The sequence below is a fragment of the Ricinus communis genome, chromosome 4, assembly GCF_019578655.1.
Source record: "Ricinus communis isolate WT05 ecotype wild-type chromosome 4, ASM1957865v1, whole genome shotgun sequence".
NCBI lineage: Eukaryota > Viridiplantae > Streptophyta > Magnoliopsida > Malpighiales > Euphorbiaceae > Ricinus > Ricinus communis.
The window spans coordinates 27,179,453-27,191,335 of NC_063259.1; the positions used below are offsets into that span (position 1 = coordinate 27,179,453).

Genomic DNA, 11,883 nt, shown 5'->3' on the forward strand with positions numbered 1-11,883 from the left:
TCATAAAAAATAAATTATTTTTTTATATTAAAAAGTTTCAGGCCTTTCAAATTAATTATCTTTTATATTTCGGTGGAATAATAATTAGTTAATTAATGTCAAAAATTATCTAATAAAAATAAATATTTTAAATATTAAAATGATATTATTATTAGAAAATTAATACATTTCCAATTATATTAGTATGTTAGAATTTAATTGCTAGTACTTTAATATTACAAATATCTAGAAAAATACCACTTAACTTTTATATAAAAAAGAAAACTAGAGGGTAAATTTTCATATATTTTCGTTGATATATGGAATAGTGACGCTACTCTATTCACACCCTACAACTGTAGACATTCCATTATCAACCACTAAATTATCTCCACGATTGCAGTCCACGGTTAAAACCATAGTCTCATTCTCACTGAACTGAATCGAATGATGACGATAAAGATGAGCGGATCCTGGATCGATTCCTTAATGAAGCAGGTTACAATTAATAGAAATAAATAAATGAAAAAGAATATACAATTTATTTTTCTTATCCAACAAGCCATTTAGAAAATTATATAAATGAACAAAAAGATATCACAAAACCCACAATTAGCGAAATTTCACAAACTCCTTTCTTTTCACGCTAAAAGCGGCTTACAGGTACGCTTTGGAGTGCAATTCTGAGAGTTTTAGGTTTCTTCGTTTTGAATCATTCTTCTCTTATTTCATTCTACCAAATCCCAAAACAAGATATAAACCCTTAAAATTTGTTAGTTTTAGGTTTAGTGTTCCTTTCGATTTTTGCTTTTGCCTTTGCTTTCGCGCGGCTTGCTGGGACGCCTTTCTTTCGAAGTTATGGAGTCTACTCTGGTGATCAAGGTCAGTGTTTGTTTTTTTTTTCTTTAAATTCTTTTCTTTTACTTCATTTCGTCATATGCTTTTTGCTTTTTGTTTTTGTTTTTTAAAATTTTGCTGGCTCTGTAGTTTCATCCTCGATTTTAACGGTGAGGAGGTGAAATTGGGACTGTATATTTTGATTATATACTCTCTTTTTTAGTATGCATGTTAAGGCTTTGAACTTTACTTTTGTTGTAATGTAATCATGGATTGGTTATTAAATTTGAGAGCTAATTCGAGCTTTTGTGTTTACTGTCTATATGTGTGTGTTTGTTAGATAGTCCAATTGATTATTTGTGTAGCTGTAAACGCGTACTTATTCTATTTCTGCTCTCATTTTTGTTGCTTCAGGCTAAGTGTGGTGATACACTGAGGCGTTTCAATGCTCCCATTAATGAAAATGGACTACTTGATCTCGACTTGAGTGGATTGAGGGCAAAGATCCTTGGTCTTTTTAACTTCCCTTCTGATGCTGATTTTATATTAACTTATGTTGACGAAGATGGGGATGTAGTTACGCTTGTCGATGACGATGATTTGGTTGATGTTATGAATCAAAGTTTGAAATTTTTGAGAGTGGATGTGCAGCTTAAAAATGATAAATTTGCTACATCTAATGCTAAATCATCCTGTGGTACTTCTACACACATGAGATCTCCTAGGGGCCAAAGCCCGTTGCCGAACTTAAACGGTGGTGTTGCTGATATTTTGAAATCTGTGCCAGAGCCATTACGTGAGGCTCTTTCAAAGTTATCTCTTGACTTGGCTTCAAAGGCTGCTTGTTCTAATTCTGTGGTTGCTGATCTTGTTGATTGCGTTTCAAAAATGGGACAGTCCTTCTTGAATACAGCCCAGCAGCCTCAAACTGGTGCTAGTGCAAGCACATATTTCGGGACTGTGGAAAACCCAGTGAGTTCAGCGGGTCCTACTATGCCAAATGCTACCAATAGTGGAACCAGCCGGGAGTTGAGAGCTGAAAATGTGACTAGAGATGTTGGTATGCCCATCACACCTGTCCCTGCTCCTGTTGATTTGAATCTCGATCCTCCTTGTGATTCCTTTCTATCTGGATGCGCAACTAATAACTTTAAACAAACAGTTGATGGTGATAACAGGAAAAAAAATAAGAAACAGAATTTTGGTCGTCCAAGTATGCCTGTTAAAATTGGGGCACTCTTAGATACTTCTGCATCAGTAAGGCCTTTTGGTAATGAATGCCCATTTAGTGGAATGCCTGTGGCAAATGACTTATCTGCACCTCCTTCTGTACTGCCTCGAGTTACTCCGTTTAAGAAGAGCAGTGGTCGCAATGATGGTGTGGTTGGCATGTTTCATAGAGGTGTTCAGTGTGATGGCTGTGGGGTTCATCCGATTACTGGACTTCGGTACAAGTCCAAAGTGTGAGGAGTATATTGAAGTACTTATTCCCTGCTTGTAAACATAATATTGATAAAGTACTGATTTCTTTCCCTTGTTTATGTAGACGAGAGGATTATGATCTCTGCAGCATATGCTTTTCGGAAATGGGTAATGAAGCTGACTACATTATGATAGCCAGGCCAGTGTCTTACCGACGTCCACATTCATTCAAGGGGTTACAGGATCCTGTATATATACGTCCCATGATATATGTGTTGTATGGTTTATTTAATCCACTGCTTGAATTCTTTTATTGACTTGCTTTTCTGTGATTTCTCTACCAGAAGTACTGGGTCAGCTCCTTACCAACAGATATCATGAAACCCTTTGGACCAAAGCCATTATGGGGTAAGCTGCTGGATAGCCACTTCGTTATGGATGTGAATGTATTAGATGGTACTGTAATGGCTCCATCCACTCCATTTACCAAGATTTGGCGGTTGCGCAATAGTGGCACCGTTGCTTGGCCTCAGGGATCACGGCTTGTGTGGACTGAGGGAAACAAGTTCAGTTGTGCATATTCTGCTGAATTAGAGGTACCATCCTCACCCCTTACCCTGCTATTTTTCTTTTTCATTTTGTTTATTTCTTGTAGACTGTGAGACTCATATCTTCAGATATTGGTTTCATCAATTCCTTCCAGCTTCCTGCAGATGGTTTGCCTGTGGATGGGGAAATTGATATTGCAGTTGATTTTATTTCACCTGACTTACCTGGCCGATATTTATCATGTTGGAAGATGGCATCCCCATCAGGAACAAAATTTGGACAACGCGTCTGGGTTCTTATCAATGTAATTTTCATTTTTAGCACTCACCTTAACTTTCAGCCTTTCAGGAGGTACATAACATGGCATTTTATATTTGTCCTTTCAGGTTGATGCTTCCACGAAATACTCTGTTCCTGATGGAGTTCGAGGCTTGAACTTGAATTTTCCCCCTGACTGCTCTGTCTCTAAATGCCGGGATGTTATAGATGTGAATGTTCAGCCAGTTACCGATAGTGGGATTATGGAGCCTTCCAGTTCTTCATCAGCAGTGCCAGTAAAGCCCATGGTTGAGGTTGAACGGCCAGAGAAGGACCAGGAACTTAATTTGCCAATAAATAATTCCTTGTTAGTTGGTAATGGTGTTTCAAACCCTGCTTCCCGACAGGCCTCCCCTTCTGTGTTATATCCTATTGTAGACTTGTCTGGAGCAGGGCCCTCCAAAACCGTTCCTGCTGTGGATGTTCCAACATCACCCGAGGAGACAGATGAGAAGGATGTCTTTGAGGAGTCTCTTCTCAAAGAACTTGAAGAGATGGGCTTCAAGCAGGTCGATTTGAATAAGGAGATCCTGAGGATCAATGCTTACAACTTGGAGCAATCGGTGGATGATCTCTGTGGTGTTTCTGAGTGGGATCCAATTCTTGAAGAGTTGCAGGAGATGGTTAGGTTTTCAAACACTCGGGATTGTCATTTTTGCTCTTCTACTTCTGAAATTAAATCTGTCTTGCATTAAATCTTGGTCTTTCTTAAAATTCATTGCACCGGAGTTCAGAGGCTTACAGATTGTGTCTTGTGTTGTGGCTGCAGGGTTTCCGGAATGAGGAAATGAACAGGAAGCTGCTTAAGAAGAACAATGGGAGTATCAAGGGTGTAGTGATGGATCTCCTTACTGGAGAGAAGGCTTAATGTGATACACCTCATCCCTGTCTAAACAATCAAATATAGATTGCCTTGTCTTTATATCATGAATAAATAGTGATAACTATTGACCGCCTTTGGACTATTATGGGCTGGGGTGATGAGCAAGTAGACATTTTAGTAGTGGGGACAGAGAATGCTTGCTGAACATAATTTATGCTATATATTGTGGATAGATATATGTTTATATATATATAAATATATAGATCTTGTTTATTTATTGTTGTCCTTGTGGATTGTTAAATCTACTTATTCGATGTCGATTATTAATCTAACTCTGGTGTTCTCCACAAACACAATGCTTCTTACTCGTTGGTTTTGTGCTGTTTGCTGCGAAGTCATTGTGTATTTGTGTGTGAATGAATATGGGTCCACTTGGTGAAGGCTGATGATAGAAGCTCAGGTCTTAGACTTTGAGGCTCTGATTTAGTCGGCTCTTTAGGCCTGCAAGTGGTCCTTCAGGCTTTTCTATTATTTGTTATTGTATCTCAAGTTCCCAACTCAACTCTTATCATTTTCAATATTATTTCTGGGATTGCTCTACAGCCTTACTTATTTCACTTTATTCAAGGGTTTTTTCTTGGCCGCCAACCGTGAATGCATTTTCAGTCGCATTGGTCTATTACATTCCGTATATTTTATTAAGAAGTTCTTATACTATTAACACATTTGTCATCATTATTAAATTTCGATCTAGATGCTCTCTCAAAATGTAAAATGTAAAGATAAAGTAGTGACGTTTATTTTTAAAACAATAACGTGGGAATATATGTTTTGCTCAACAATTTACCTAGATGTTGTATTAGGTAAAATCGTAAAAAAAAAAAAAAAAAAAAAATATTAAATTCAAGACAAATTAAGTGGAGATTTATTTTATGAGGTAAAATAATAAAGACAATTAAAACAAAGAAATAGGAGGTAGTGTGGGCATCTCCTATTGTTCCCCCATGTTTGACAGAGATCAGTTTCCATGTGCTCTTTATTAGTTTATGGCTCCCACAGTCTTCTATTATATGATTCACAAATATCTCTTTTCTCTCTCCAGTCTATAGTCTGTACTTTATTGAACAGACGCAATCACCTCCATGATTTTGTCTGTAGATCAAGAGTGAAGTTCTGTACAAGCAAAGATTTTAGGAAAAAAAATATAAACTCTAAAACCCATTCCTCCATTTAACTAACTTCTTTAGTGGGTCATGGAATTTTTGTGAAAAACAATTAAAATTATATTATAATATATTATTTAGTTGAGTTTCTGTCCATTGGCTCTCTCAACTCCTTTTCCCCTTTCTGGGGAGATTCTTCTCTTCTCCCCATGAATTTATAAGGAAACCTCTTTGGCCTTTGAGCTCTATTTCTTGCTTTTTTAATGCCTCAATCTTCCCATGTCACATGTGGGATTCTTTTGCTTTTCTTAAAGGATATGTACACCATAAATCTATGATTTTTCATATCTGATTTTTGGTCTTGAGATGTGGTTATTTGCACAACGTATCACAGAGCATGTTTTGGTTGCTTCTCTGTTCCATTGTCAGCTTATCCATTTAACATATTTGAATGAGCTTTTCAATGCTTTTTCCTCGTTGAGGTATTATTATATGTGATTTTAGTACGAAATGGGTGATCAAAGATTAGACAAGTTGATTTTTTGAGGAGATATAGATGTTGAAAGCTTTCTTCTTTTAGAAACATGGAATCCGGGAATAGGTTTTACTCACCTGATGAGGTCAAATTGGATGCTAAATGGCTCATTGACCCAAAACACCTTTTTGTTGGTCCAAGGATTGGAGAGGGAGCTCATGCCAAAGTGTACGAAGGAAAGTAAGTTTGAAACTCTTTTCGATTAGAAATTCTTTTTTCTTCTGCAAGTCTAATCGAGAACTTTTGAACAGATTTATTTCTTTTACTTGTATTTTGTATCCATATTTTGACTATTTCTGCATACCCCAAACTTGGTGAATGATTAACCATTCATGGACTTGAATCTTAGCAATCAAGAATGGAACTGAGATTGGACTTCTTTCCGATGCTTAATTTAATAGTTTGGTGCCTGTTTATGTTTACTCACTCAACTTGGTGGGATTTGCTTCAGATATAAAAACCAGACTGTTGCCGTCAAAATTGTTCATAAAGGAGAAACTCCAGAGGAGATCTCAAAGAGAGAAGCGCGATTTGCCAGAGAAGTTGCAATGTTATCAAGGGTCCAGCATAAGAATTTAGTGAAGGTGAGATTCGCATTAAGGCTTTTGGAATAGGTGTCCTTATCGAATAAGTGGCAGAATGTTCAACTGTTGACAATACAAAGAAAAAGAAAGACACATCATTGTGTTAATTGCTAACATTAAATGCTGAAACCTTGTGCTTCCACAGTTCGTTGGTGCCTGCAAGGAACCTGTAATGGTTATAGTCACTGAGCTTTTATCAGGAGGAACGTTGCGAAAATACTTGCTGAATATGCGGCCAAGGTGCTTAGAAACCCGTGTTGCCATTGGTTTTGCTCTCGACATTGCTCGTGCTATGGAATGCCTGCATTCCCATGGGATCATACACCGTGATCTTAAACCAGGTAATTCTAAGAACATACAATGTTATCCAGAGTAGGTACTGGGTACATTGCATAGACTAGAAGATTTTAATAATTTATTTCTTTCCGCTTCTGGCAATCACAGAAGCTTTGACCAATCAACATATTTTGGGTATGCGCCTCTTACTGCTTGCAGATTACTAAAGCAGCTCATGCCAACTATATATTTTGGATTCTGTGAGACACCCATTAACATGGAGGATTTTTTTCTTTCTTTTCTTTTTTTAAAATCTAGCCCCTTAATATAACCTTTACTAAATTCGTCTATTGTGAAAATCTTGTTGAATTTCATATCTTCTTGGAGTGTGGATGCTTGTTAGCGCTTTATGTTACTATTTCATATCTGCTTAGGATCCACCCATAATACCTTGAGTAAATGTAGCAGAGTTACTGGTATAAAGCATTTAATGTCTGATGTGGGACGGTGGGAGGCAGGAAATTATTTCTAAAAAGAATAGGTTTTTGAAGCTAGCAAGCTAAGTATGTTTCTATTCTGTCACTACTAAAATCTTGTTTTGCTAATTTAGTTATGCTTATTTAAGCATTTGGAGCCATGCCTATATGCTTTTCAAGCTTTAGGTCCCACCACTGAAACGAAAATCCATGCTACCAATCCCTTAACAATTATTTAATAGGTTTTATGACAGTAGTGTTGAAAAAATTGGATCAAATTAGACACTGTAATAACTCCTCTAAGATTCATGTGGCCTGTAACTTCCATGTTATAAGTTCAAACGCTCATTATTTGCAGAGAACTTGCTCTTGACTGCGGATCACAAAACTGTCAAACTAGCAGATTTTGGCTTGGCAAGAGAAGAGTCATTAACAGAGATGATGACTGCTGAAACAGGAACATACCGTTGGATGGCACCTGAGGTACTTGATTAAAGGCATAAGTTGTTTTTTATTTTTTCTTTTAAATTTCATGTTCAGAAAGAAATGTTTCTCCTTTATATTTTTGTTCTCTCTCTCTCAGCAACCACTTCCTGAATAGTGTTTGTTTCACTATTTGATGGCAGTTGTACAGCACTGTAACATTAAGGCAGGGAGAAAAGAAGCATTACAACCATAAAGTGGATGCTTATAGCTTTGCAATTGTGTTATGGGAGCTCTTACATAACAAGTTGCCATTTGAAGGCATGTCAAATCTCCAAGCAGCATATGCAGCGGCTTTTAAGGTAACTATTTCAATTATAGTCTTAATATCTTTATCTTCTACCCTTTTTTTTTTTAGATTTCTTTTCACTTTAGCAGTAAATCTCTGCTGCCTTTCAACTGTTAAAACACAATCCACAACTTGAGAAATGGATTCCACTGTTGCAGAATGTGAGGCCTAGTGCTGAAGACCTCCCAGAGGAATTGTCAATTATTCTAACTTCGTGCTGGAAGGAAGACCCAAATACTCGACCTAATTTTAGCCAGATAATCCATATGCTCCTTAATCATCTTGCTGTTATTGCGCCTCCTGAACCAGCCATTCCTCATCGAATTTTCACTTCTGAGAACACATTCTTGCCACCAGAATCTCCGGGTACAAGCTCCTTGATGGCAGTACATGATACTGGGGAAACCCCCAAAGCAAAAATGGAAAACCAGCCAAAAGGTCTCTTCTTCTGCTTCAAACAGTGTTATTAATCCCTTAATAGCAACACAAATGACTGCAACCCTCGTCCTCCCATAAGTTCCAATGTGGTTGGAGGGAGATTGGTAGACAGTAGGATTTAGTCTCAGGAGAGAGGTGTATGCCTTGTTAACAGCTTAAATAGTTAAATTAATAAACTCACGTTTTTATTATTCGTTGGAGGTGCTGCACTGGACTTATCTGATGCTGCTGCTATATCTACTCACCTCATACCATCATAATGCTGAGAAGATAACTCTGACATGAACTACAGGTTTGTGATTATGGCTCATTGTGTATATGATCTAAATGTGTAAGAGAAAACCAACTCCAAATTTTGTTACAAGAACACAGAAGAAATGAATAGAGCAAGGATGAAAAGGTTTCATGTGAGAAGAACGGAGGGCGAACTGTCTCCAAACTTGTAAACTGGTATCTCTTGTTTCTTCTGTGTGCACGAAAGGAAGAGACCTTTAGATTTGGGATTGGCTAACCGTTGCTTAATTAGGACTTTTAATATTACTTTCATCTCATGTCTTAATCCCTCTTACCATATGAACTTGTCTGACACATGCACTCTGTCCACACATCAAAAAATAAACCTGGCGTGTACAGTTGCATTTTTTTAGTATAAGACATAACTGAACTTCCATCTGATTCAAAGGGAGATGCATTGGCTGGAAAAACCAGATTCATTCAAAATCGGGTTCATTCATTATCATCAAAACGTGTACAGGACTAGCAGAACCATAATTGACTAACCAAATGAATTCCATTGTTAAGTGATAAACTGATTAGTCCACTTTGACAGGCTACAGACCAGTCCACTTTTTTACCAGTAGTCATTGCAGGAACATAAACCCTCTTTGAAGTGGTGGAAGCGATTTCGATCCCTGAGAATAATTTCTCTATTATATACCTTTGATATTATTTTTGCTGCATTATGGCAATCTGTACACACTCTGAGATTTTTTGCTACTCTGATTGTAGTTCCAGGAGGAGTTTTAATAAGACCAAATGCAATAGCCAGCTTCTCACTATGATGGGACACTGCAGCTTCTTTATCATCTTCTTCTGCATCTAGCCTTGCATCTGCTATGTTGGGAACATATCCGGCTAACTTGATTCGTTCCATCATTTCTTCACTCGCAGTATAAACTTCCTTCATTGAACGTGCATTATCTTCAGCCAAAAACTCATATGTTTCTCCTTCCAACTCAATCAAGCTACAACCTGGTGTTTTCTTGATTCCCTTCTCTTTCATATGATTCCTAGTCCTCATTGCATCCTCCCACCTGCCAACCGATGCATATATATTGGACAACAGAATGTAATCACCACTATGCATGGGCTCCAAACTGACAAGATGTTCCACTACTTCTTCTCCCACTTCAACATTTTTATGAGCTCTGCAAGAAGCCAGCAATGTTCTCCATATAACAGCATTGGCAGGTATCGGCATTTTCTTTATGAAAAGATAAGCCTCTTCAATCAATGCAGCTCTACCAAGGATATCTACCATGCAACCATAGTGTTCCATCCTTGGTTGAATGCTAAACTCTTTACTCATACTGTCAAAAAATTCTCGACCCTCATCAACCAGACCTACATGACTACATGCAGAAAGAACTCCAATGAACGTAACATCATTTGGTTCCACATTACTTTCCCGCATCAACTGATAGTACTCAAGAGCCCTTTTTCCTTGTCCATTATTAGCAAGACCCTGAACTAGCGCTGTCCAGGAGTACACATTTTTCACGGGCATCAGTTGAAACACTTCAATTGCACTATCTACTAGTCCGCATTTCCCATAAAAGTCTACCAATGCTGTTCCAAGTGTGACAGTGAGATTCATCCCCTTCCTCTTAATATACAAGTGAATCCATTTTCCAGTCCCTAATGCTCCAAGGGCAGCACAACAAGAGAGTACGCTGACCATAGTAACCTCATTGGGATCTAAATTTGCCATCTGCATCTCATTAAAAAGATCAACCGCCTCCTGACATCTCCTAGCTTGACTATAACCAGAAATCATAGCACTCCAAGCAACAACGTCTCTTCCATCCATTTGGTCAAACAATCTTCGTGCTTTATCCACCTCACCACATTTTGCATACATATCAACTAGAGCAGTTACTAAATTCATATTTCTATCAAGCCCATTCACCCTTACATATTTAGCGATCCACTCTCCCAATTCTACATCAGCCAATCTGCCACAAGCCGCCAGAACACTAATTAAGGTAATATCATTAAACCCAACACCCAATTCCCTCATTTCCTCAAACAACCTCACAGTGTCCTCATAATAACCACTCTTAACATATCCTGAAAACATTGAATTCCATGCAAAAATATCTCTCTCAGACATTCCATCAAACATGTTCCTCGCGATCTCAATTTCACCACAATTTGCATACATATGAATCAAAGTGTTCAAAACAATACAATTAGACCCAAAACCATATTTCACAATCTGGGCATGAATCTGTTTCCCCTCTTTTCTGCCACGCAACCTAGAACAAGCTTTTAGAGTACAAGGGAAAGTGAATTCATCAAACGCCACTGCTTCTTCAAGCATTTGTTTGAAAAAGGCAAGGGCTTTTTGAGGAGAGCGCTTCAAAGTGAAGGCCCTTATCATGATATTATACGCTGAAGAATCGGGGCCATCAATATTGTCGAAAATGGATAGTGCGTATTCCATGGTGGTGGCGGGGAGGATAATAGCGGCGGATTCTAGAAGGTTCTCGGTGACTGTAGAGTCGAGGTGGCGGCGAGTTTTGAGGAGGTGGGCGTGGACTTGTTTTAGGTCTTTGATTGTTTTGCATTGTTGTAAAATTAGGGATTTCGGGTTATCCGGGAATTGAGTAACGGTGGATATAGGAGTGAGAATACTGGCGGGAAATTGAGCAAGTGTAGCAGAAGCCATTTTTGTGTGGTTGTTTTAATTATGGGAACATTTAAAATACGGTTAGCGACAACCTATCAAGCGGCATCGTTTCTTTTCTTTTCTAATGCAAATTTAATTTATGATTTCTCCATCTTAGTGCATTTTTTCTTAATGCGGATATAGCCGTTTTAATTAATAAATAATAAGCTAAAAACATTCTCAAAAGAAAACAGTAATAATAATTTCATTTTTTTACAAACTTTTTAGTACAGTGCATACTTAAAACGAGGATGGGTTCAAAGAGTTTAAGCTTTGCCTACATTAGATTCCTATCATAAATTAGGCAACTTCAACGACATAATTAAACAACCTTTTGCTGGCCTACTCAGATTCCCATCATAAACTAGGCAACTTGGTAGACCTTCACCCACATAATTAAACAATCTTTTGTTAGGAAGGATATTAGGCAGCAGATGCTTTCTATTATCCGAGTGACATTTGCCCCCGCTTATCTCAATCAGATTTTATCCTTTTAGTGAAAAGTAAATAAACTGGTATTATAAACATAATGATTGTTTAAGGAACCTAAAAAATCTGAAGAGGATAACAAAGCACCTTTAATGGACTACAAAATTCAGGTTTATAAACCTTGTAATTTGCTGAAAGATTAACAACTTATTTTGAGTGTTATAAAAGTATATCTGTAATATATTTTTATTTAATATATCAATAAAAATATATTAAACAATATCCATTTCTTTCAATCTCCATTCAAGAATACAAACATTTACACACCGCAA

At 37.5% G+C, this 11,883-nt stretch overlaps 3 protein-coding genes across 5 annotated transcripts; 2 read left to right on the forward strand and 1 right to left on the reverse strand.

Moving 5' to 3' along the window:
* The first annotated feature begins 577 nt into the window (after positions 1-577).
* LOC8278286 (protein JOKA2) lies at positions 578-4,205 on the forward strand. 3 transcript variants are annotated; one of them, XM_015725124.3, is made up of 8 exons: positions 578-861; positions 1,231-1,876; positions 1,979-2,279; positions 2,363-2,486; positions 2,583-2,834; positions 2,942-3,091; positions 3,174-3,728; positions 3,875-4,205. In XM_015725124.3, the coding sequence occupies exons 1-8, from the start codon at positions 838-840 to the stop codon at positions 3,971-3,973; spliced, it is 2,151 nt and encodes a 716-aa protein (XP_015580610.1). In that variant the 5' UTR covers positions 578-837; the 3' UTR covers positions 3,974-4,205. The 3 variants fall into 3 exon arrangements, with proteins under 3 accessions (XP_015580610.1, XP_015580599.1, XP_015580604.1); XM_015725113.3 differs by having other exon boundaries at positions 1,231-2,279; XM_015725118.3 differs by having other exon boundaries at positions 1,231-2,279; positions 2,586-2,834.
* A 172-nt stretch (positions 4,206-4,377) lies between these two features.
* LOC8278285 (serine/threonine-protein kinase STY13) lies at positions 4,378-8,363 on the forward strand. The gene is made up of 6 exons (XM_002511273.4): positions 4,378-5,806; positions 6,078-6,210; positions 6,356-6,551; positions 7,321-7,445; positions 7,589-7,747; positions 7,893-8,363. Exons 1-6 carry the CDS (start codon positions 5,676-5,678, stop codon positions 8,202-8,204), a joined length of 1,056 nt encoding a protein of 351 aa, XP_002511319.1. The 5' UTR covers positions 4,378-5,675; the 3' UTR covers positions 8,205-8,363.
* Positions 8,364-8,863: 500 nt separating this feature from the next.
* LOC8278284 (pentatricopeptide repeat-containing protein At1g08070, chloroplastic) lies at positions 8,864-11,216 on the reverse strand. The gene has a single exon (XM_015726070.3). The coding sequence runs from the start codon at positions 11,120-11,122 to the stop codon at positions 9,023-9,025; it is 2,100 nt and encodes a 699-aa protein (XP_015581556.2). The 5' UTR covers positions 11,123-11,216; the 3' UTR covers positions 8,864-9,022.
* Between the last annotated feature and the right edge of the window lie 667 nt (positions 11,217-11,883).